Below are 21,728 nucleotides of genomic sequence, written 5' to 3' on the forward strand. Positions count from 1 at the left end.
CACCGGCAACCAAAGTGCCAAGTTGAAGTCGCTTGTATATGAGAGACAAGGCGTATGGACTCACGTGCATGATGGCGTGTCCGATTCGCTCGGAGTCGGGTGACGCAGACGCGGCCGCAGGAGCCCCAGCCCCGTCCTTACCGTCGTCCATGATGTCCTGACTCCTCATGCCGTCTGTTGCCCCTCGTCTCCCCTGGCTCAGACTCGGGCTGAGGCAGTCTACCCTCCTCGCCCCTCTGCCCGCCATTCTTCCCTCGCGACTTCAGCGCGCCTTCCTTCTCTGTTTTTCACCCGTACTGCCGCCCCCGCGCCTTTTCCAGTCAAACGTCTGCTCTGGATCCTCCCTTTCGCCGGAGGATTTGCGCTCTATCTCTCAAAGCCCCGCGCCGATTCCCATAATGTCTTCGCCTCTCCAGACCTCATCCCCTGCCCGACCTCATGTCCCGATCTTGGGGAGACCATCATCATGTCCCCCTCGGAATCCGACTCACTGTCCTTTCTCGCGTTGCTGTCTTCCTCCGGAATAGAATTTGGAGCCTATCATGACGGCCCAACGCTTCGTCTACCTCTGCTGCATATTCATCCCAGTCTTGTTGGCGGCCCCAATGCTCCTCGTCGGCCCTCCAGAGCCTTCTTTGCGCGGAGATAGATGGGGCGCCGTGTGGTGGTACGGGTTCCTCACGAGCCAGATGCAGAGAGCGGGTCCCACGTTTACCAAGGTACGTCTCACTCTACATATCCCCCAAGAACCCACGGCCTGACCTTCTCGATCTCTTTAGCTGGCGCAATGGGCTGCCTCCAGAGCCGATCTATTCCCTGCTCTCCTGTGTGATCGCATGGGGGCCCTGCACTCCCGCGGAAAGGCGCATTCCCTTGCACACACTCGGCGAGTCATCGAAGGAGTCCTCGGTATGCCACTCGAGGAGGTCTTCGAGGAATTCGACGAAACCCCCATCGGAACCGGTGCAATAGCGCAGGTACGAGAGAGTAATGCCCCGTTGCGATGCCTGGTTTACAGCGAATATGCAGGTGTATCGAGGCACTCTGAAGAAGGACATCATCCCTCCGGCTCATCTCGCTCCCCGACGCTCAAGACGGAAAGCCGTCCTCCCTCCTCTCACCGAAGGACCTCCTCCGTCGGCTCCCACCTCATCGGTGGCTATCAAGGTGCTCCATCCGCGTGTCGCGAAGATGATAAATCGCGACCTCAGCATCATGAGCTTCTTTGCGAATTGCCTCAACATCCTCCCGACAATGCAGTGGCTGTCGCTTCCAGAGGAGGTGAATGTGTTCGGAGAGATGATGCACGAACAGCTCGACCTTCGCAAAGAGGCGGACAATTTGGCCATCTTCGAACATAACTTCGACGGACGCAAGCTTCCGGTCACGTTCCCCGCCCTCTTAAGCTGTGGAGCAGTCAAGATTTGCTAGTTGAGGAGTTCGAGAACGCCCTGCCGCTGGAATTGTTCCTGAAGAATGGAGGCGGTCCGTATAACGATACCTTGGCTGAGGTCGGGCTGGACGCGTTCTTGGTGAGCTCTGTGCCATCGTTCCAGTTAAGTCAACTAAGCACACTCCACAGAACATGCTTCTTCTGGACAATTTCGTTCATTCGGATCTCCATCCAGGGAACATCATGATCAAGTTCATGCGTCGCCAAACATCGCGAGAGACTGGATTCTTGTGGTCATCTTTTTTCAGCAAACCTGATGAGGTTGTCCCAGGGACGACAGAAACCCCTCAGAAGTCAACGATGTTGTGGTGAATCATCTCCGTGCTATCTCTGGCGACCCTGTACGCTGGCGAGCTGCCTTGGAAGACATGCACGCCGATGGCTACATCCCTGAGGTCGTCTTCGTCGACGCCGGACTGGTCACCACGCTGAACGCTGTCAACCGTCGCAACTTCCTCGATCTCTTCCGGGCTGTCGCCGAGTTCGACGGATACCGTGCCGGCGTGTGATGGTCGAGCGATGCCGCACGCCAGAGCTCGTGATTGACGTCGAGACGTTTGCGCTCCGCATGCAACATATTGTACTCAACGTGAAGCGGAAGACCTTCTCGCTTGGACAGATCAAGATATCGGACATACTCAAAGACGTCCTCCATGCAGTGAGAAAGCACCACGTCAAGATGGAAGGGGACTTCGTGAACACCGTGATCTCCATCCTCTTGCTGGAGGGCATTGGCGACAGCTGGACCCTGAGCTGGACCTGTTCAAGCGGGCGTTGCCCATTTTGCGTCAACTGGGCCGACAAATGTCCACGCAAGAGAACATGAAACAGCTTCCCTCCGGCGAGGTCGGAGCCTTCCTTAAGGTTCGATGTCTTACGTCCGCGCCGAGTTCCTATCTAACGTCTCTGTGATAGCTCTGGGTTGGATGGAGGCGCGAGAGCTTGCCACGGCGGCCTTGGTGAATGCCGACGATCTCGTCAAGTACGACTGGTGCGGCGCACTCTCACATCTTATCTGCTTCATCTCACAATACCCGCTCCTAGGCTCACCCCGGCAATTTAACCACGATCGCCATTACTTATAGATAGACTCCGTCTCACGGCGCAGCCGATGCTCCCCCTTGTAGAAGTAAACCTTACGCCAGACTTAATCCGACTCCCGCTCCATTCCCGGCTCAGTACATACCACGCTCACAACCTGGCTGTATGTTCACATCCGCGCGCTCGAACAATCTTCGGCTAAAACTCGAATTACAGCGCTTGAGCATATCCTTACACAAAGCGTGGGGATGCAGCCCCCTCTCTACGGAATACAGTACCCGGGGGCAATAAATATGGCAAATATACGGCAAATAAACGGTAAGGGGGGCACTCTAAAGGTCAACGGGGAGCTGGACGCCCTGCGGAGCTTGGCGTTCACGACGAGGGGCTTGTCGAAGAGGGTGGTGCGCGCGTTGCGGAGGCCGCGGTAGAACTCGCCCCTGTCGTGCCCGCCGGTGAGCTCGAAGTCGTACATCAGCACCATCCGCGCCAGGCACATGCGCATCTCGTGCATCGCGAAGTTCTTGCCGAGGCAGTGGTGCGGGCCTGTGGGTGGCGGCCGCGGACGGCGACGGTCAGCTTCTGCGCGCGCGGCGTGGGAGCGACGAGCCACATCGACGCACCGAAAGTGAAGGAGGACAGCGCGCTCTGGTTCGTGACCGTGTTGGGGCCAAGGCCCCCGGGGAGCCAGCGTTCGGGCAGGAACGTCTGCGGGCGTGACCGGGGTCAGCCGGGGTCACGGTCTGCGCGCGGGAGGGGCAGGGGCAGGGGCAGGGGCAGGAGCTTACGCGAGGCTCCGGCGAGAAGTTCTCCTCGGACATGTGCACGGCGTGGTTCGCGGAGGCGAGGATGACACTGGGCGGGAAGTACCTGCCGGCGACGGTGACGCCGCCGGGGGGGACCTCGCGCGGGACGTAGTACGGGGACGCGAAGCGGAGGGCTTCCTTGAGGATCGCGTCGAGAAGCGGGATGGACGCGAGCGTGGTCTTGTCGAGGTCCGCGGTCGGGTCCTCGATCACTTCCTCGAGCTTCACGCGGAGGTCGGTCCAAAGAGACGGGCGGCAGAGCATGAAGTAGACGGCGACGATGAGCGTGGTGCTGGTGTTGTCCGACCCTGGAGAGGCAGTGGTCTGTCAGGCCTGACGTGGCGTGGGGGGGCAAGGGTGGACTTGCCTCCTTGGATGGCGACGATCGCATCAACTTGGAGGTCCGCCATGTCGATCTTCCTTCCCGTCCGGGCGTCACCCTCGAGCTAGTGCATACGTGAGCAACTGCAATCAGCCGCGCCGGTACGCATTCTGACGCACCAAGTAGGACATGAGGTCGCGGATCTTGACGTTGTCGCTGTTGCGCACACGGGTCTGGATCATGCTTGCAGCCAGCGCCTTGAGCTCCTTCATCGAGTCCATGGTCGCTAGACCAGGCAACCACCACAGGATGTCGATGAGCCACGGGCACAGACCGAAACTGTTGTGGGGGGTTGGCATGAGCCATTCAGACAACACGCGGGGACAACAACTCACCTGTCGAGCACCACGGTAGCAATCTTTCCTCCTTCGACTATGTTCTTTGGATCACCATCCTTCATCAGCCGCTGCTCCGCATATGAGTACCGGATCACTGTCGGCGCGGGCAAGGCACTCACAAGACCATTGGTACCGCCAAAGGTGGCATCACCCTGGTGATAAAATGTGAGCGAGGCGCATCGAGATTTTTCTAGAGTGTTCTCACCATGATATCATACGCCCAATGGCAAAGGCACTCATACAAGTTCACGGAGCCATCAGGGCGGGTGCGGTCCGCGATGCATTTCATCAGGTACCAAGTGTTGCGATGGAGAGGTGTGAAGAAGTTTGATATCCTGCGCGGACGGTGAGCTCACGCTCTCGCGCGGGGTCAGGCCTACACGCACGAGTTCATGGTGAACGCCTGGGCCCAGATATGCTTGCGGGCGGCATGGTCGTCCCGGGACTGCTTGAAGAAGAGCGCGACTTCTCCGGTGCTGCCGGGAAGGTTGTAGGAGTCGGGCTTGTCGAGGTGCGTCTTCGCGCCGTAGATGGTGATCAACTCGGAGGAGTCGTTTGTAGAGAGGATGTTTGGGCCTGCGCAAGGCTCCTCAGCGATGGCCTTGGGAGCGCCAGGTCTAGGGAGCTCACATACCGATGCGAACGAACTTGCCGTAACGCTCGTGGAGGCGTTCGAGCTCGAGGTGGCGATGGCCGGTCCAGGAGAGGGTGGCGAGGAAGAGGGTGCTGATGCGCCAGAGGTAAGGACCGGGGTATTCCGCTAGGGGGTGGAAGGGCGACAGGCGGTAGAGGACTGTGCTCGTTGCGAGTGAGGCGAGGTAGATGAGGAGAGTGAGGGAGGCATGAAGGATGCTCGGGGATCAGCAAGCCAGTAGTTGTAGGCGGAGAGGGAAGCGAGAAGGAAAGCGGAGTAAAGAAGGAAGTAGTCTCCGCGAACGGTGTGACGGTTGAGGAAACGCCAAGTGAGCTGGATGATGGTCGGGTGAGCGGGAGGGAGGGAGGAGGGGAGGGGACTCACAAGACCGGCAAGAACGGGGGCTGCATCGTGGATCGCCATGGGGGTCGAACGTGGATCGCAGGAAGTGGACTGCGAGCGCCGAAGGAGACACAGACAGCGCCGTGGGGTGGACGGAGTTATATGAGAGAGAGAGCATGTGGTGCTCCAGGCGGATCAACGGTGTCCGGAGGCGTTCTGGGCTGGATATGTGATATGGGCTGCAGGGCGAGCACAGAGGTCATTGCCTCATGATCGGGCATGTCAGGGCAGGTCCCGGCGTCGGCGGATCCGTGCCCTTGATCTGCCTGTTGCCGTCCACGGAGCAGGATGGAACGTGCATAGATAATCAGAATGGCTGCTGTTGGTGCAACCAAATTCCGAAAGCTGAGCCAGGGGGGCTCGGGGGCCGTTGGCAATGGCAAACTGCGCGCCAGGGGGACCAGCTGTGGCCAGAAGGTGTTGACATCACTTCTGTGGACGGGCCGGGCGCGATATCGCACAGGTTTCTGCGCGCCAGCCCAGCGCATCTGCCGCGGCTCGACACGGATTCGCCCGGCCCCATGCGAGTTGTGACGTGCACGTCGATCCGGGGACCGCCTTCTTCGACCACCCAAACGCGCATCATCAAGATGGATACCTGCAATACAACAACGCTTCTACTCGAGACAAAGGTACAAATAAGTTATGAATATGTACGACTACAACCGGGACACCGTGCGTACGAATCTAATACATGTACGGGATCATACAGTAAGGCACCTGCGCCCTGTACTTCTCCCAGGTCTCGCCGAAGTGGGAGCGGAGCTGGGCGTCCTCACCCGAGCACCGCCGGGCGAGGTTGACGACCGCAAAGGTCGAGAGCATCGGCATGAACATGAACTGGGGGGTGTACGAGAGGTTGCACTGCGAGATGTATCCCGCGTCGTCCCAGAGGCTGAGGTGGACGCCGATGAGGAGGAGGAGAACGCCGGTGTAGCCCGGGTGGCGTACGATCGAGTAGGGGCCGGAGGCGACGAGCTGGTGGTCATCCTTGATCACGACCTCGTACGTGAACAGCCCACCCAGCTTGCGCATCGCGACCCAACGGAAGAGACCTCCGGCGAGGGCGAAGGCAACGCCGACGATAAAGCGCGGTGTGAACGCAGTGAGCGTTTCAAGCGAGGACGAGGGGGTGGGGCAAATGAGCGGGAGGACTGGCCGCAGAGCCTTGCCCTGGGGGTGGTGGGAGAGGAGCATGACCGCGTGCCCGATGGCGATTCCGACAATAAGCATCTGCAATGCGCGCTTGGAATAAGAAAAAGTGGAAACGGGTGAGAGGAGGAGATACGGACGGAGCCGGAGCCGGAGACATAGCGGACGACATGCTCAAAGAGCATGCCCTTGTAGATGGGGCCCTTGCTCTGGGGGGCGCGCTTGGGCGGGGTGAGGACGAGGACGGCAAAGAAGGCGGGAATGGAGACCAAGGCGAGCTTGAAGAGGGTGACGGCGAGGGGGAAGGACGAGGGGGCCATCGTGCGGTGGTCGGCGACTTCGGGGCCAGGGCGGGTTAGAAAGGCGTTGATGAAAAGAAGAGGAGACTGACTCGGGAGAAGAAGGGAAAGGAAGAGAAGAGGAAGAAGAAGATGGGCGCAGATGCGGGACGCACGGCTGCGGCGGGCGAGGCGGGGGCGGGGCTATTTGAGACCCTCGCCCGGAGTGGTCGAAGATTGGCCGGCGACGGGCCATCAAAGCATCAAGCTTCAAGCCCATCTTGCCCATGGACGCGTGGAAGAGACGGGGCGGCGGACGGACGAGCGATCCGCGCGCCATCCCAGACGCGTGACAGGGCGGACCGAGGACCCCGGACAACGCGTCTCCGGGGAGAGATCGCGGACCAACGGCGACCCGGCTGTCTGGTATCCACGCCGGCGCACGCCCAGTCCTCGTCGCCTTCTCCAGCGAGCCGCGCTCTCGTCGGACTCGGGCTCTTCGATGATGGTGCACCGCCCATGCTCCCCAGGGCCTCTACCCCCGCCCGCCTTCTCTCCCCCCGTCCCCCGTCTTCCTCCCCTCCTCCCCACTCCCCTTCTGCGCCATGGCCTCCTCCGTCAAGGAGAAGCCGTCCGTCAACGACCTCGTCCTTGCCGCTTCAGACTCCCCCGACCAACTCAAGCCGCTCCCTGACGAGTCCAGGTAGATGCCGACCACACCCTCCTTGGTCCCGTTTCACTCACCACACCCCAGCTCCTCTCAGCCTCCTGCCAAAGATGACGAATTCTCCTGGTCCACGGTCGGCCTGCCCTTCTGGATGCTGCTCATTGCCACCCTCACCTGCGACTTCCTCTCCGCCTTCGACCTCGTATGTCCTTCTGGCTCGCCTCGTGACCGCTGCTCATAATGTATGCGACACAGTCCGCTGTCTCCACTACGCTGCCCACGATCGTCAACCAGCTCAACGGCACCGATTTCATCTGGGCCGGTAGTGCGTACCCGCTTGCCGCCACCGCCCTAATCCCTCTTTGTGGCGGTCTCGTCTCCATTTTCGGTCGCAAGCCTGTCCTCCTCTTCAGCGTCATCCTCTTTGCTGCCGGTTCCGCCATCTGCGGAGCTGCCCACAACTTGAATATGCTCATCGCTGGCCGTAGTATGTCTCTTCCCTTCCCCAGGCCCTCGTCCAACTCTGACTTCCGGCGCCTATTCGTCCAGCCGTCCAAGGTCTCGGTTCCGGCGGCTGTCTCGCCACAACCGAGATCATCTACGCGGACCTCGTCCCTCTCCTCAGCGTGGTATCATCCAAGGCATCACTGCTGTGTAGGTGTCATTGCCGGTGCCTCACATTGCAGCAATTAACGTAGCATCGACAGGATGTGGGCTGGCGCTTCGTAAGCACCCTATCGAACACGCCCAAGTCTAGTATATTGAACGCACACAGCGCTACAGGACCTATCGTGGGTGGTGCTCTAGCACACGGGAATGTATGGCGCTGGTTGTTCTACTTGAACCTACCCATCTCCGGTGTTGCCCTCGCGCTCATCATCTACTTCTACCGGGTCCCGTCACCCAAGTTCTCTTTCCGTGAGAAAGTTGCGAAAATGGATTGGATGTACGTTCCACTGTGTTCATATCACGAGGTCCAATTGATTCACTCCTCCTCTCTAGTGGTGCCATCATCGTCGTTGGGGGCTCTGCATCGCTCACCTTGGCCTTGACGTGGGGAGGCATCCAGTTTGCCTGGAGCGCCCCTCAAACCCTTGTTCCTCTCATCGTTGGCATTGTGGCGTTGATTGCTTTCTTCTTCGTCGAGCGTTTCGTCAGTGCAGAGCCTATAGTAAGTCCATCTTCACTGCTTCTTGGGCGGTGTTCTCACAACGACTGCTTCAAGATTCCATGGTCGGTCGTCAACAATCGTACCTCTCTAAGCGGGTGTGTCGTGCCCATTGCTACTTGATGCTCTCTCTGGACTAAATCGCTTCGCTCAGATATTTGGGTACTGGCGTTCATGGCATTGTCTCCTTTGGCGCCATATACTACTTGCCAGTATACTTCCAGTCCGTCAAAGGCGCCTCCCCGGTGAGATCCGGTGTCGACATCCTTGCCATGGTCTGCTTTATCGCGCCATCCTGCATCGGGGTAGGGATTTCAGTGGAGATATCCCGTCGATATCGCCCCCAGAACTACATCGGATGGGCGCTTACCATCGCTGGCTTCGGGATCCTCACCCTCCTCGACGACAATTCCAGCAAGGCACGATACGTCTGCTCGCAGTTCGTGCTAGGCATAGGCCTTGGAATCATATGGATTGCGACCCAATTTCCGATCCTCGCACCGCTGCCCTACTCAAACAACGCACATGCACTCGCCTTCTTCACGTTCGTGCGCTGCATGACACAGGTCTGTACCGGTTTCACATCGTCCCATCAGATCTAGGCTGATCGGCCCGACTTTCGTACTTGACCAGAATTGGGGCATCGCAATCGGCGGTGCAATCCTGCAGAACCAGCTCCAAGCGAAGCTCCCTAGCGCGCTGATCGACTCGCTGCCCTCTGGCGCGGCGTTCGCCTACTCCCTTATTCCAGCGATCAAGGACCTCAGCCCGCCGTTGCTTCAAGACGAGGTTCGCCACGCGTTCGCCGATAGCCTGAAGCTCATCTGGGAGACCATGGCGGGCATCTCCGGCCTTGGCCTCCTCAGCTGCCTCCTCATGAAGGAGGTCGACATGCGGACGGACGTGGACGAGCAGTGGGCACTCGAGGGCAAGGAGAAGAAGCCCGCCGTTGAGGGAGAAGCGTGAAGAGACTCTGGAGCTCGACTCAGTTTCTTGTGAGCGCTAGACATTTGCCGCTGTCTTCTGGCTTAGACTACTTATTTTCGATGGACGGCCGTGTGCGTATCGCGGTGGTTATGCCGGTGTGTGGACGTGCGGGGCTGCTCATGTGGACTTCGCAGCCACGCGCGAGATGCGCACGACTCTCTGCTGTATCTAATCATTTTCTGATGCCTCTATTGCTGCCTCTTCCGAGCGTGGAGCCGGCTATGTACTCTCATGGGTATGTGTCTGATGAACGAGCCCACTAGCACGTACAGAGACGCATGGCAGGAGTCTCAGAATCTAGATATGCATGGGTATAATAGAGCGTACATGCCGCTCGTCGGCGCTGGAGCCTAACGCTCAACGGTCGAAGTGCTGATGTGGTTCTCAAGCCATGAGAAGCAATCATTGAAGTACTTGTCCTTGATATCCGGCTCGGTCATCAGATCATGCATCATGCCCTAGAGCGAGGCCGTGCTTCGATCAGCGCTGAGATCGGCGAGAAGAAAGCGAGAGAATGAGAACCTCGTATATGATGAACTCCTTGTCCGGTGCCTGCAGTTTCTCGAAGACTTCCTTGGTAGGTGGGAAAGCGTTGACCTGCGCGAGATCTCTGTGAGCCGCAAACTCTGGCACACGTTCGAATCACGGACCATATCTGCGCTCCCATGGAGGATCAGTACCTGGGGGCGCACAGTCAGAAGGCATTAGGATCCGACGGATGGGCGCGGACATACCGGCAGTCTCGCGGGCCATTGCTTGTACCCTTCTTGGAGCAGGAGCTCGCCCTGTGGACGAGCGCGGGTCAGCTGGGCGCCTGAGAGTGACGTCAGGGTAAGATTACCCTGGAAATCATGTCGATAAGGCCCTCCAGACGGCCGTAGCCCTTGATGTACGGGTCCTTCAGACTGTCCTCGCCGACGGTCGGGTCATGAGAAAGTCCTGATCAAAGATGGTTTCAGGAGCGCGTCGAGGACACTACGGCTGACCGAGACCTTATCTTGGACGGGCGTCTTGATGACGAGGTTCGGCAGGAATCTGCCCACGAATTCCAAGAGCTTGCGTTCGAGCGTGGACGGCGCCCGTCGCGCCACCTCTACAAGAGGGCTAGAAGCTATCACGCCCGACAGCAGATCGACGGTCTTCTGCTCTGGTGGAGCCGTTCCATCGCGGGTCGCGAAGCTGAGCGCCAGACCAGCGCCCTGGGAGATACGGGCGCTATCAGCACTTGCACTAGCCACTTGCAGTCGCATGGTGAGGAAGTCACGTACCATGGAGTGAGCCATGAGGAAGACCGGCACGTCGGGCACGGTTGTGTGCGCGTGCGTGATGGCCCATTCCGCGTCCGATGCGCGCTCTTTGATGCCTCCCGTCTTTCCGTACAGGCTGCTGGGGCTGCGCTGGTCGCCGAGCGCGGTGCGGCCGAAGCCACGCATGTCGTACGCGAAGACCGCGACGCCGTCGGAGGCCCAGCGGGCGTGCGCGGCGGTGTAGCGGCCTATGTGCTCGATGTAGCCGTGGATGAAGACGAGGACGGCGCGGGTGGGGGTGGGGGAGGGCGGGAGGTAGAGGCGGGTGTAGAACTTGGTCTCGAACGGGCCGTCGAGCCACTGCTCGTCGTACGGAAGCGGGGCAGATTCGGACATGGCGTGCGGTGGTCGGGGGCGTGCTCGTGAGCTGGGTGAAGGCTCGGACGAGCAGACGAAGGGCGGCGGGCGACGAGAGGGCGTCCCGGACGCCACGGCGGAGTGTTGTCCCGCGTCGCGAGGGATGAGAGCGGGGGAATCGCAGAAGCTGACAGCCGCGACGCCCGGGACACCCGGGGACGAGACACACCGGAGGGTGGCTAGGACGGGGTGGCGGGGGGCTCGGGGATTTGCATCGAAGGGCCACCATGCTGCCATCTGCCCTGGAGCGTGATGGATCTCCGCCATCCCCTTGCCGGGCGCCGCGCCCGAGCATCCTCGACAGGCACCTGCACGGCCACCTCGGTGCCATCTGCTCCTCCTCGCACTGTCCCCCGCCTGAGCATCCTCCACGGCGTCATCGACCGTGCGACATCCCATCAAACCGTCCTGGCGGTCGCCCGCGCTGCCGTATCGCACCCCGCGGGCTCACAGCCCATCACCGAACGGTTTCCAATGCCAGAGCGCATCACGGTCCCTACCCTCCTGCTACTTATGCACACCGCGCGGCCTCGCGCTGCCCTCGGTTTCTCGCTCGTTCGCCCTTCACCGGTCACCCCCGTCGCTCCTTCGTCATGAACTCGACCACCTTCCCCTTCCCTATTCTGCCGCCTGGCACTCCGCTTTTTGATGTCCACTATACTTTCGGGGCTGCTTACATCGGTAGCCTGGCGTCCATGGGGTCCGTCCCCATCCTCGTTCTCCTAATCGCCGCTCCTCACCCCAGTTCCAGCCTTCTCGGCGCCACCACGCTCCAGGTATGGTACTACTACAACAACTTCCCAGAGGACCGTCTCTGGATGAAACTCATGGTGCGCCCATCCTTGTCTTGCCGATGTCTTTCCCACTCACTCGGTCCCCGCTCAGGTTTTTTGTGTATGGTGCGATCCACCCATATCCGTTCTCTGAGTTTGCCACTCACCAACGCACAGGATCGTCGAGTTCATTCGGTCGACGTTCACCGCACACGCTGTGTATAACTATCTGGTCCTCAACTGGGGTAACGTCCTGGGCCTTTCGGAGATTGTTTGGTGAGCTCCTACAGATGATCGTCTCGACCTGCTTCTGACAACGTGATCCCTGTCTCCAGGAGCTTGAGCGTCCGTCCACGTCCGCTCTCGTATCGAACGCGTTTTGCTGACCTTTGGCGCCATTGCATCAACAGTCCATCATCATCATGACCGTGCGTTTCACCGTGTCACGTCGGCCCGCTCTCGCCTGATTGCCCCATTGCAGAACATTGGCGAGCTTTTCGGCCACTTTTACTTTGCATGGCGTATCTATAAGAGTACGTCATCCTTGCCCCTTGGGCCCTGGCGGAGATGGTGATCTGATCCGGGATGCAGTCAGCACGGGTGCTGTCCGCTACGTCCTGACTTCCCTCGTCGTAAGCCCCGCAACGATCTCGGCCTTCAGTCAGCAGGTTGATCTCTTGGCCGCAGGTCGTCCTCACCCTTTGGAACTTCGGCATGGGCACGGCTACCTTCGTGAACCTGTGGGTGCCGCCGCTTTAGTGACTCTTGTCGTCATTCTTACCTTCGATCCCCAGGCTCCAGGCGAAGAACCTCACCGACTATGCCGCCGGCGCACAGAGCGTATGTCTTTGTCTCCAGTTTGGTGCCCATTATTCTAGGTAACTCACGTACTCGCTGATAGGTCCTCGCGCCTTTCGCGCTCGTCACCGCCATTTCGACGGACGTGGCTATTGCTGGGTCCCTCGTATTCCTGCTTAACCGGACTCGCACTGGTTTCTCAAGGTTCGTGGCCGCTTTCTCCGGAAAACGGTGGGAATGACTGACTGGATATATTGTAGAACAAACCGCCTGCTCAACACCCTTATTTTCTACGCCATCCAGGTTGGCGCAATCACTGTGTGGGTGGTTCTCGTTCGCTGCATGTCTTCCAGGTGGCTGACATATCGTTCAGCATCGCGGATGTCGCAGTCATCGTACTGGCAAGTTTCTTTACAACGCTGACGTGGTTTTCCTCGCTCATCCCCTCCTGCAGAACCAGTACATTGACAAGCTCCAGTTCATGTACATCGGTGTTTACGCGGTCGTTGGCAACTGTGAGTCAACAGTAGTTTCACTGTGGTTACGTTGACTCATCAGACGCATTCCTGTAGTGTACGCCAACTCGCTGTTGGCGAGGTGAGCATTTTGTGCTTTAACTTTCGAGAAAGGGGGCTCATGACATCAAAACAGCTTGAATGCCCGGGCATCGCTCAAGGTGACTGCTGCCACGGTTGTTTCCTCGATGCACAACACTACTGGCTCGCGCACGGTAACATGGTACGTCTCGCGATGTTGTTACTATCGGTCTAATGTCCTCTGACCCCGTCTTAGGCCGGCCAGACGAGCATGCACGTCGCGCCGCCACCAGCAAAGCCCAGAACGCGATTCACCTGTCCACGTTCGGCCCGACGGTGGAGGTTACCCAGGAATACCACTACGACCCCGAGAGCAAAGCTGGCTACCCCGGACGTCGTGGGGACTTCTCGGTTTAACCCCACCTTCTGTGGACGAAGTGAGGTGAGGTGACGAGTTCGATATCTATCTATCTATCTCTCAGTTGGATTGCCGGCGGAGGCGGTGTAGCTTCTGTGGACTTGTTGTTTATCTCATCACATTGGCTTGTTGTACCGACTATAACGTAGTATTTATGTGTATTTGTGTGGACATTCGCTCTCTGGGCTACGCATGCCAAGCGGAATGTGGTCTGTCCGTCTGATTAGTACATCGCCTTCTAGACATCGTAACTTCTGGCTGGTCACTCAAGATACATTCCAGGGATGGGTCAAGTGTTTGCGGGCTTCTGGTCCAGATGCTCCTTGCCCGACCCTTGCTCGGCACCCCGCTCGTGGTGGGTCTGACCCGGCCGTGCGGGGTGAGCACCGTCGCCCACCCGCGCTCGTACTGGTTCGCGGGCTTGACGGCGACGCCAAGCTTCTGTGCGGCCTGCATCGCCCAATGCGGGTTGCGGATGAGCTCGCGTGCGAGGAAGACGACGTCCGCCTGGCCGTTCCGGAGATACATCTCCGCCTGTTCCGCGTCGGTGATCATCCCGACGGTCCCGACGAGCATGTCCGGGTGCGCCTTCTTGATCGCCGCCGCGAAGGGGACCTACAACCCGATCGCAGATCGTCAGCTGCCGGTGCCACCGGCTCTTGCCCTTCACGGCGACAGACGATGGAGTGAATCTGTGGCGCCGCGGTAGGCGACCTGGCCCCCGAGCGCGCACTCAATTATTAATGATGTGCGCGTACCTGGTAGCCGGGCGCGACGGGGATCTTCTGCTTGAGCCAGTTGCCGCCGGTGCTCACGTCGACGAGGTCGACGCCGAGCTGCTTGAGCTCACCGACGAAGAGAGTGCTCTGCTCGAGCCCCCACTGCTTCCACTCGCCTGTCGCGGCGTCGCGCTCGGGGCCCTCGGCCCAGTCGGTGGCGCTGATGCGGTAGAAAAACGGCTTGGGCCAGGCGGCGCGGACCTTCTGCACGACGGAGAGCGAGAAGCGGACGCGGTTCTCGAACGAACCGCCGTACTGGTCGGTGCGGAGGTTCGAGAGCGGGGACATGAACTCGTGTTGAAGGTAGCCGTGCGCGCCGTGGATCTCGATGAAATCATCTGGAAGAAATTGAACTGAGCCCCAGGCATCCACTTGATCGGGAGAATGGTACAAACATCCAATTTTCTTGCACCGCTCGACGGCGTCAAGGAAAGCTTGTTCAATCTGCTTGATCTCCGCCTCGGGGAGCTCGTAGGGTGTCGGATAAACGTCAGAGAAAGGGATCGGGCTCGGAGCGGCGACTGTGGTATGACAACAGCCGTGATGAGACTCCAGCTCGCGAGGACGGCCTTGAACACCCACCTCTGTCGGCCCAGCCTCCGTCTTCCAGCAGCGCAATATAGTTCGGCGCAATGCGCGTGTGGGCCATATCGGAGTGCACCCACGGGGCCATCGTGGAAGACTTGCGCCCAGCATGGGCGAGCTGAACGCCAATGACGGCACCCTGAGCGTGGGCGAAGTCAACGATGCGCTTCAGTGGTGCGATCTGGCTGTCGTCCCAGAGGCCCTGTGTGTTTCAGTGGAGTGATCATGTGCTGAGCCGAAACGGGCATACTGCGTCCTGGGGCGAGATGCGTCCTTCGGGGATAACTGCGGTCGCCTCCATGCAGATGGCACCCAGGCCACGGGTAGCGAACCCTGTGCCAAAACAATGAGCTCTAGCGAGCGGCGATTAGAGCGAACGAGAAGCCTACCCCGATGTGGACGAAGTGCCAGTCAGTCGCATGGCCCTTGTCTGAGCTGTACTGGCACATTGGCGACTGCGCCGTGCATGCAAGTCAACGAGGATGAAGCTTGCACCGTCCCGAAATGCTTGCTCACCACGAACGCTCTGTTGTGGAACGTAACCCCACGGATCGTCAGTGGCTTGAAAAGCTCCGGCATTGTCGCATTCTGGGGGTAGATGCTCTGAAGGCAAACTGAGACTAGGCGTCGATGACTAACGGTGGAAGACAAAGGTCACTGACACTGGGGTAAGCCAATCCGATAGGGGGGTCGTTGAGAGGGAGATATTGGTAGGCACCGGGAACGCCGGTATTGACGAACTTATGCCCAGACATGATTGCAGAGAGCGGGGCGGATGAGAGGGAGGTGCTGCTTAAGGCCTGTAGATATAGCAGCTGAAGAGGTCATTTGAGATATATCGACATCGATGACGGCACCCATGCCGTCCGGAATTTCACCTCTGGGCGCCTCCCTTCCCACGCGGGTCTCTGGTCCTCAAGGCCTCAACCGCACCTCGCGTTTGCACAGGACATGGCCATCCACCCCGTCTTCACTCGCGCACTGCATCAAGCCCATCCCGAAGCTTTGATCCAACAGCACGGTACCACCCTGCGCGCCTCTACCGGCCAACAGTACTTCGCAAAGATCGGCGACCCGAGCGAGCAAGACCAGTACACAGGGGAGGCCGAGTCTCTGAAGGCAATGGGAGTCGCTGCCCCTGGTATCGTCCCGGCGATGATCTGCAGCGGACTCATTGACACTGACTGCAAGTGGCGAGAAAGCGACGTGGGAAGGCCATATTTCCTCTCAGAGTACAAGGACATAAGCTCGCTCACCACTGACGCGGCAAGCGAGCTTGGGAAGCGTCTGGCCACCGAAATGCACACCTACCGCAGTTCGAACGGGAAGTTTGGATTCCATTTACCGACCTTCTGCGGTCCCACGAGGCAGGACAACGGCTGGTATGATAAGTGGTCAGAGTGCTTCGATGCGCTCATAGGCGGCTTGGTGGACAAATTGGAGGCCAAAGGCGGTTTTAGCTCGCTCTGTCGACAGGCTGCGCAGGTGAGGGAAAGGTGAGTGCGGTCTTCAAACCTTCGCCGCTCCGTGATGGCTGTTTTGCTGAACAGATGTATGAGGGTGATTCCTGCCCTTCTGAACCCGCTCGACATCCTGCCTGTTCTGTTGCACGGAGATCTCTGGGTACGCTCGGCTGAGCCATTTGACTTGGACGTCTGGATTTGACGCTTGCGCGGCCAGAGTGGGAACATGGGTGTGGATCGCCTGACCGGAAAGCCAGTCATATTTGATCCTTCGTGCTACTACGGGCACAGCGAAGCCGAGTGAGTCCGTGGTAGCGCCGCCCCTGAAGTGCTCTCACCAATCGCTCGACGCCGTAGCTTGGCGATTGGACGGATGTTCGGCGGGATCCCGCAGTCGTTTTATAAGACGTACCACGATCATCTTCCCAAGTCCTCCCCACAGGACCAGTACGAGCTGCGTCAAGAGCTCTATCAGCTATATCACTATCTGAACCATACAATCCTCTTCGGTGTAAGACCACTGACCTATGACACCCCGAGCAGCATGACTAATGGCCAGAAAACCCACAGGGATCGTACGCCAATAGTGCAGGTCGCAAGATGGAAAGGCTTTTGCGAGAGATTTCTTCCGTGATGTCCTAGAAATATGTACGGCATTGTTAGTACTTTCTCTGTGACAAGTCTCAAAATCAGAGGCAATTGACGAGCCGAGCGTACGAATCTACGAATCGCACATGGAGGCCTGCATGGGAGAAGAATGTGTATGACCACGCGGGAGCAGGTGAACGAAAATGAACGAGGGCAATTGCCAGCGCCTGTCGCCTAGGTCGTACTCGGGCGCTTGATCAGGCGCACAAGCGCCGAGTGCTCTTCGTCAGCGAGGACGCTCTTCGACGCGGTCTCCAGCGTCGTTGGGCCCTCTCCACTACGTCGCCCTAGCCGTCCGACCCCCCGTCGCTCTCTAATTCAGCTGCACACGCGTCCTTTCACCGCTGGGTCTCGTTCAGGCTCTACCTGGGGTACCCCGTTTGCGTCTTATTTGCGTCTTGAAGATTCTCGTTCCAACCTCACGTACACGATCGTTCACGCCTTATAATGAGCCAAGGTGGGCTCGTTCACTTATTTAAACGGAAATTGTACTGAACGAACGTCTGTAGCTTACCCTGACCCTTCTCAAGCATCATTTTATGACGATGGTTATGGATTCGACGGCGACGGCGAGGAACAAGAAGACATCACCCAGGAAGACTGTTGGGCTGTCATCTCCGCTTTCTTCAACGAGAAGGGCCTCGTCAGACAGCAGCTGGACTCTTTCGACGAGTTTGTGAACAACACAATGCAAGAACTCGTCGATGAGAATGCGGACCTAATCCTCGACCAAGCTGACCAACATACGGGACACGAGACGGATGTGACGCGTCGCTATGAAATCAAGTTCGGCCAAGTTTATCTTTCCAAACCCCTCATCACGGAGCCCGATGGCTCTGTCGTACCACTCTTCCCTCAAGAATGCCGCCTCCGTAACCTGACGTACTCCGCGCCACTCTACATGGAGTTGAGGAAGAGGGTCCTCATGGGTAGGGAGGATCCTGATAGTGCTACGGGAGACATGATTTGGGAGTCGGAATTTGATGAACGGGCAGAGGAGCACGAGAAAGTGTGGATAGGCAAGGTATGTATCATTTTAATCCGGTCAATGAGCCAATCCTTCATGGTGCCTATGTTCAGGTGCCCATCATGCTGCGTTCCGGTTTCTGCATTCTCCAAACCTGCGAAGACGATGAACTCAACGCCTTGAACGAATGCCCTTTCGACTCTGGAGGCTACTTCATCATCAACGGCTCAGAGAAGGTGCTCATTGCTCAGGAGCGCATGGCCACCAATCACGTCTACGTCTTCGCGAAGGCCCAGCCATCTCCCATTAGCTTCTTGGCGGAGATTCGTAGTGCGGTTGAGAAGGGTGGCAAGACTATCAGTCAGTTCCAGGTGAAACTGTATCACCGCAGCCAAGACCGTACAGTACGTTTCATATACAATTGGCTGCCCGTGTGCCAGATATCTTATACCTTTGGATAGTTGGGCAATGTCATGAAGGCGACCATCCTTACATCAAAGTAGACATCCCGATCTGGGTCGTCTTCCGAGCTCTGGGGATAATCTCCGACCGCGACATTCTCGAGCATATTTGTTATGATATGCAAGATAATCAGATGCTGGAGATGCTGAAGCCATGTATCGACGAGGGCTTCGTAATTCAGGATCGCGAGGTTTGTTTTCTTCATGTCCTTTGGTCTCGCATTGCCCATCTCTACTTTTATAGATTGCCCTTGACTACATGGCAACCGTGGCACGACGACAGGTCTCAACCGGAGCGTCGTCTACGCTACGCACAAGAAATCCTGCAAAAAGAGATGCTGCCTCATGTTTCCATGGCCGAAGGATCTGAGTCGAAGAAGGCTTATTTCTTTGGATACATGATCCACCGTCTCCTCCTTGCTGCTTGGAACGCCGAGACCTCGATGACCGTGACCACTTCGGCAAGAAGCGACTCGACCTGGCTGGTCCCCTTCTTTCTAACCTTTTCCGGATGCTCTTCCGCAATTGACGAAAGACGTGTACCGCTACCTCCAGAAGGTAAGTCTTGTGGCCCGCGTAATCCCATCACGACTAATGTCCGTCTTCAGTGTGTCGAGACCCACAAGGAGTTCAACCTCGCGCTTGCTGTTAAGCACAACACCATCACCAACGGTCTCAAATACTCTCTTGCGACTGGTAACTGGGGAGACCAAAAGAAGACCATGTCCTCTAAGGCCGGCGTATCACAGGTGTTGAACCGCTACACGTACGCGTCAACCCTCTCCCACTTGCGTCGTTGCAATACCCCTCTTGGCCGAGAAGGCAAGATCGCCAAACCTCGTCAGCTCCACAACACTCACTGGGGCATGGTATGCCCCGCGGAGACACCGGAAGGACAAGCTTGCGGTCTGGTCAAGAACCTCTCACTCATGTCATGCATTTCCGTCGGCTCGCTTTCCGGTCCCGTCATCGAGTTCTTGGAAGAATGGGGTCTGGAGAGTCTTGAAGAGCGTAACCATGCCACGGCGTCATACACCAAGATCTTCGTCAACGGCGTTTGGATGGGCGTGCACCGCAATCCTGCTCAGCTCGTCACCTATCTTCGTCAACTTCGCCGAAAGGACGACATCAATCGGAGGTCTCTGTTGTCCGTGACACCCGTGAGCGCGAGCTGCGCCTCTACACCGACGCTGGTCGAGTCTGCCGTCCACTATTCATCGTCGAAAATCAGCAGCTTCTCATCAAGAAGAAACACGTCGAGCTGATCGGCACTATAAAGCCGGAAATCGGTGCAGACAAGGACACCGTTCCAGACAAGGACCCCATTCCAGACCAGGACGCCGTTCCGGACAAAGACAAGAAAAAAGACATAAACCGTTTCGGCTGGAATGATCTCATCCAGGAGGGCGTCATCGAGTTGCTGGATGCCGAGGAAGAGGAGACCGTGATGATTTCCATGACTCCTCAAGATCTGGAGGAATCTCGGGCTCGTGCAGCGGGGCTCGAGCCAGTCGAAGAGGAGAATGAGGACCCGTCGGCGCGCCTGAAGGCCGTGACTCATGCTCACACTTGGACGCATTGCGAGATTCATCCAAGTATGATTCTGGGGGTATGTGCCAGCATCATTCCCTTCCCCGACCACAACCAGGTACGCGCCATGATTCAGGTTGACTGGTTCCTCTTTAACACCGCTTTAGTCCCCGCGTAATACCTACCAATCCGCTATGGGCAAGCAAGCCATGGGTATCTTCCTCACCAATTTCCTGATTCGCATGGACACGATGGCGAACATTCTCTACTACCCTCAGAAGCCCCTTGCAACCACCCGTTCTATGGAATATCTCAAGTTCCGGGAGCTACCAGCCGGTCAGAACGCTGTGGTTGCATCCTTTGTTACAGCGGGTACAACCAGGAAGATTCCGTCATCATGAACCAGTCCTCGATCGACCGTGGTCTGTTCCGCAGTATCTACTACCGGAGCTACATGGACCTGGAGAAGAAGTCGGGTGTACAGCAGCTCGAAGAGTTTGAGAAGCCTACCCGCGACACCACGTTGCGCATGAAGCACGGGACCTACGACAAGCTTGAGGAGGATGGTCTCATCGCTCCAGGAACAAACGTCAACGGTGAAGACATCATCATCGGCAAAACGGCTCCTATTCCTCCAGACAGCGAAGAACTTGGCCAGCGGACGCGGAGTCATACCAAGCGCGATGTCTCGACTCCTCTCAAGAGCACCGAGCAGGGTATCGTTGATCAGGTGCTCCTTACGACGAACGCCGAGGGCCAGAAGTTCGTCAAAATTCGCGTCCGTTCGACCCGCATCCCTCAGATTGGCGACAAGTTCGCCTCTCGTCACGGTCAGAAGGGTACGATCGGTATCACCTACCGCCAGGAGGACATGCCGTTCACCGCCGAGGGCATCACGCCCGACATCATCATCAATCCCCACGCCATTCCCTCTCGTATGACGATCGGTCACTTGGTCGAGTGTCTACTCTCCAAGCTTGCCACCCTCATCGGCCAAGAGGGTGACGCGACGCCTTTCACCGACCTCACTGTCGAGTCTGTCTCCGGCTACCTACGTCAGAAGGGCTACCAGTCCCGCGGTCTCGAGATCATGTACCATGGGCACAGCGGCCGCAAGCTCCAGGCGCAGGTTTACCTCGGTCCCACGTACTACCAGCGCCTCAAGCACATGGTCGACGACAAGATCCACTCGCGTGCGCGTGGACCGGTGCAGATCCTTACTCGTCAGCCCGTCGAGGGTCGCAGTCGTGACGGTGGTCTGCGGTTCGGAGAGATGGAGCGTGATTGCATGATCTCGCACGGTGTCGCAGCGTTCTTGAAAGAGCGTCTCTTCGAGGCCAGCGACGCATACCGACTGCACGTCTGCGACATGTGCGTATCTCACCGACTCGTTCTATGCAGTCCTCTAACCCTTTTGTCCACAGTTGCGGTCTCACTGCTATCGCGAACCTCGTAAGAATATCATTATACGACATCGCCAGCGGATACTCATTGCAATTCTATGCAGAAAAAGCAAACGTTCGAGTGTCGTGCTTGCAAGAACAAGACTGCTTGTTCACAAATTTACATCCCTTATGCCGCCAAGCTGCTCTTCCAGGTAAGCCGCGGTGAAGTCAGTTCAGATGGCACCCTAAACCCTCATGCATTGTTTTATCCTCAGGAATTGCAAAGTATGAACATCGCGGCTCGACTGTACACTACGTCGACGGGACGTATTCGGATTAGTGCATGGACTCCACCTTCAGCCTGCTGTCAGAGATGATATGCGTGTACTCTACAAATGCTATATTAGATATGG

At 57.9% G+C, this 21,728-nt stretch overlaps 8 protein-coding genes across 8 annotated transcripts; 4 read left to right on the forward strand and 4 right to left on the reverse strand.

The window, feature by feature from the left end:
- Positions 1-542: 542 nt before the first annotated feature.
- Positions 543-2,516, forward strand: BXZ73DRAFT_87179 (ABC1-domain-containing protein; the record flags this gene model as incomplete). The annotated part of the gene is made up of 9 exons (XM_048024457.1): positions 543-719; positions 780-977; positions 1,030-1,383; positions 1,407-1,532; positions 1,583-1,686; positions 1,725-1,956; positions 1,989-2,259; positions 2,369-2,444; positions 2,498-2,516. The coding sequence occupies 9 exons, from the start codon at positions 543-545 to the stop codon at positions 2,514-2,516; spliced, it is 1,557 nt and encodes a 518-aa protein (XP_047882597.1).
- A 240-nt stretch (positions 2,517-2,756) lies between these two features.
- On the reverse strand, positions 2,757-5,077 carry BXZ73DRAFT_96733 (cytochrome P450; the record flags this gene model as incomplete). Its single annotated transcript, XM_048027147.1, has 12 exons — positions 2,757-3,040; positions 3,118-3,202; positions 3,283-3,624; positions 3,684-3,746; positions 3,802-3,961; positions 4,018-4,088; positions 4,140-4,172; positions 4,226-4,355; positions 4,407-4,596; positions 4,655-4,746; positions 4,815-4,987; positions 5,039-5,077. 12 exons carry the CDS (start codon positions 5,075-5,077, stop codon positions 2,757-2,759), a joined length of 1,662 nt encoding a protein of 553 aa, XP_047882598.1.
- A 666-nt stretch (positions 5,078-5,743) lies between these two features.
- Positions 5,744-6,289, reverse strand: BXZ73DRAFT_87180 (uncharacterized protein; the record flags this gene model as incomplete). Its single annotated transcript, XM_048024458.1, has 1 exon — positions 5,744-6,289. The coding sequence occupies one exon, from the start codon at positions 6,287-6,289 to the stop codon at positions 5,744-5,746; it is 546 nt and encodes a 181-aa protein (XP_047882599.1).
- Positions 6,290-7,304: 1,015 nt separating this feature from the next.
- BXZ73DRAFT_87181 (iron permease) lies at positions 7,305-9,287 on the forward strand (the record flags this gene model as incomplete). Its single annotated transcript, XM_048024459.1, has 8 exons — positions 7,305-7,355; positions 7,409-7,640; positions 7,703-7,764; positions 7,906-8,099; positions 8,156-8,324; positions 8,379-8,419; positions 8,476-8,887; positions 8,955-9,287. The coding sequence occupies 8 exons, from the start codon at positions 7,305-7,307 to the stop codon at positions 9,285-9,287; spliced, it is 1,494 nt and encodes a 497-aa protein (XP_047882600.1).
- A 371-nt stretch (positions 9,288-9,658) lies between these two features.
- Positions 9,659-10,951, reverse strand: BXZ73DRAFT_96736 (lysophospholipase; the record flags this gene model as incomplete). The annotated part of the gene is made up of 7 exons (XM_048027148.1): positions 9,659-9,766; positions 9,831-9,905; positions 9,959-9,988; positions 10,043-10,093; positions 10,150-10,218; positions 10,295-10,507; positions 10,577-10,951. The coding sequence occupies 7 exons, from the start codon at positions 10,949-10,951 to the stop codon at positions 9,659-9,661; spliced, it is 921 nt and encodes a 306-aa protein (XP_047882601.1).
- A 614-nt stretch (positions 10,952-11,565) lies between these two features.
- On the forward strand, positions 11,566-13,496 carry BXZ73DRAFT_96737 (uncharacterized protein; the record flags this gene model as incomplete). The annotated part of the gene is made up of 17 exons (XM_048027149.1): positions 11,566-11,672; positions 11,724-11,802; positions 11,858-11,871; positions 11,923-12,021; positions 12,081-12,090; positions 12,156-12,173; positions 12,227-12,278; positions 12,337-12,377; positions 12,433-12,485; positions 12,540-12,585; positions 12,647-12,747; positions 12,804-12,863; positions 12,917-12,938; positions 12,998-13,058; positions 13,116-13,140; positions 13,195-13,281; positions 13,373-13,496. The coding sequence occupies 17 exons, from the start codon at positions 11,566-11,568 to the stop codon at positions 13,494-13,496; spliced, it is 999 nt and encodes a 332-aa protein (XP_047882602.1).
- Positions 13,497-13,786: 290 nt separating this feature from the next.
- BXZ73DRAFT_87182 (FMN-linked oxidoreductase) lies at positions 13,787-15,616 on the reverse strand (the record flags this gene model as incomplete). Its single annotated transcript, XM_048024460.1, has 9 exons — positions 13,787-13,858; positions 13,885-14,112; positions 14,256-14,614; positions 14,672-14,797; positions 14,859-15,063; positions 15,112-15,214; positions 15,240-15,316; positions 15,378-15,464; positions 15,524-15,616. The coding sequence occupies 9 exons, from the start codon at positions 15,614-15,616 to the stop codon at positions 13,787-13,789; spliced, it is 1,350 nt and encodes a 449-aa protein (XP_047882603.1).
- Positions 15,617-15,812: 196 nt separating this feature from the next.
- BXZ73DRAFT_87183 (DNA-dependent RNA polymerase II second largest subunit) lies at positions 15,813-21,692 on the forward strand (the record flags this gene model as incomplete). Its single annotated transcript, XM_048024461.1, has 15 exons — positions 15,813-16,357; positions 16,412-16,413; positions 17,482-17,996; positions 18,053-18,338; positions 18,401-18,614; positions 18,684-18,808; positions 18,838-18,885; positions 18,936-18,958; positions 19,009-19,491; positions 19,539-20,048; positions 20,098-20,280; positions 20,313-21,301; positions 21,355-21,382; positions 21,438-21,527; positions 21,591-21,692. The coding sequence occupies 15 exons, from the start codon at positions 15,813-15,815 to the stop codon at positions 21,690-21,692; spliced, it is 4,143 nt and encodes a 1,380-aa protein (XP_047882604.1).
- Between the last annotated feature and the right edge of the window lie 36 nt (positions 21,693-21,728).

Source organism: Epithele typhae (genome assembly GCF_022376455.1).
Source record: "Epithele typhae strain CBS 203.58 chromosome Unknown BXZ73scaffold_3, whole genome shotgun sequence".
NCBI lineage: Eukaryota > Fungi > Basidiomycota > Agaricomycetes > Polyporales > Epitheliaceae > Epithele > Epithele typhae.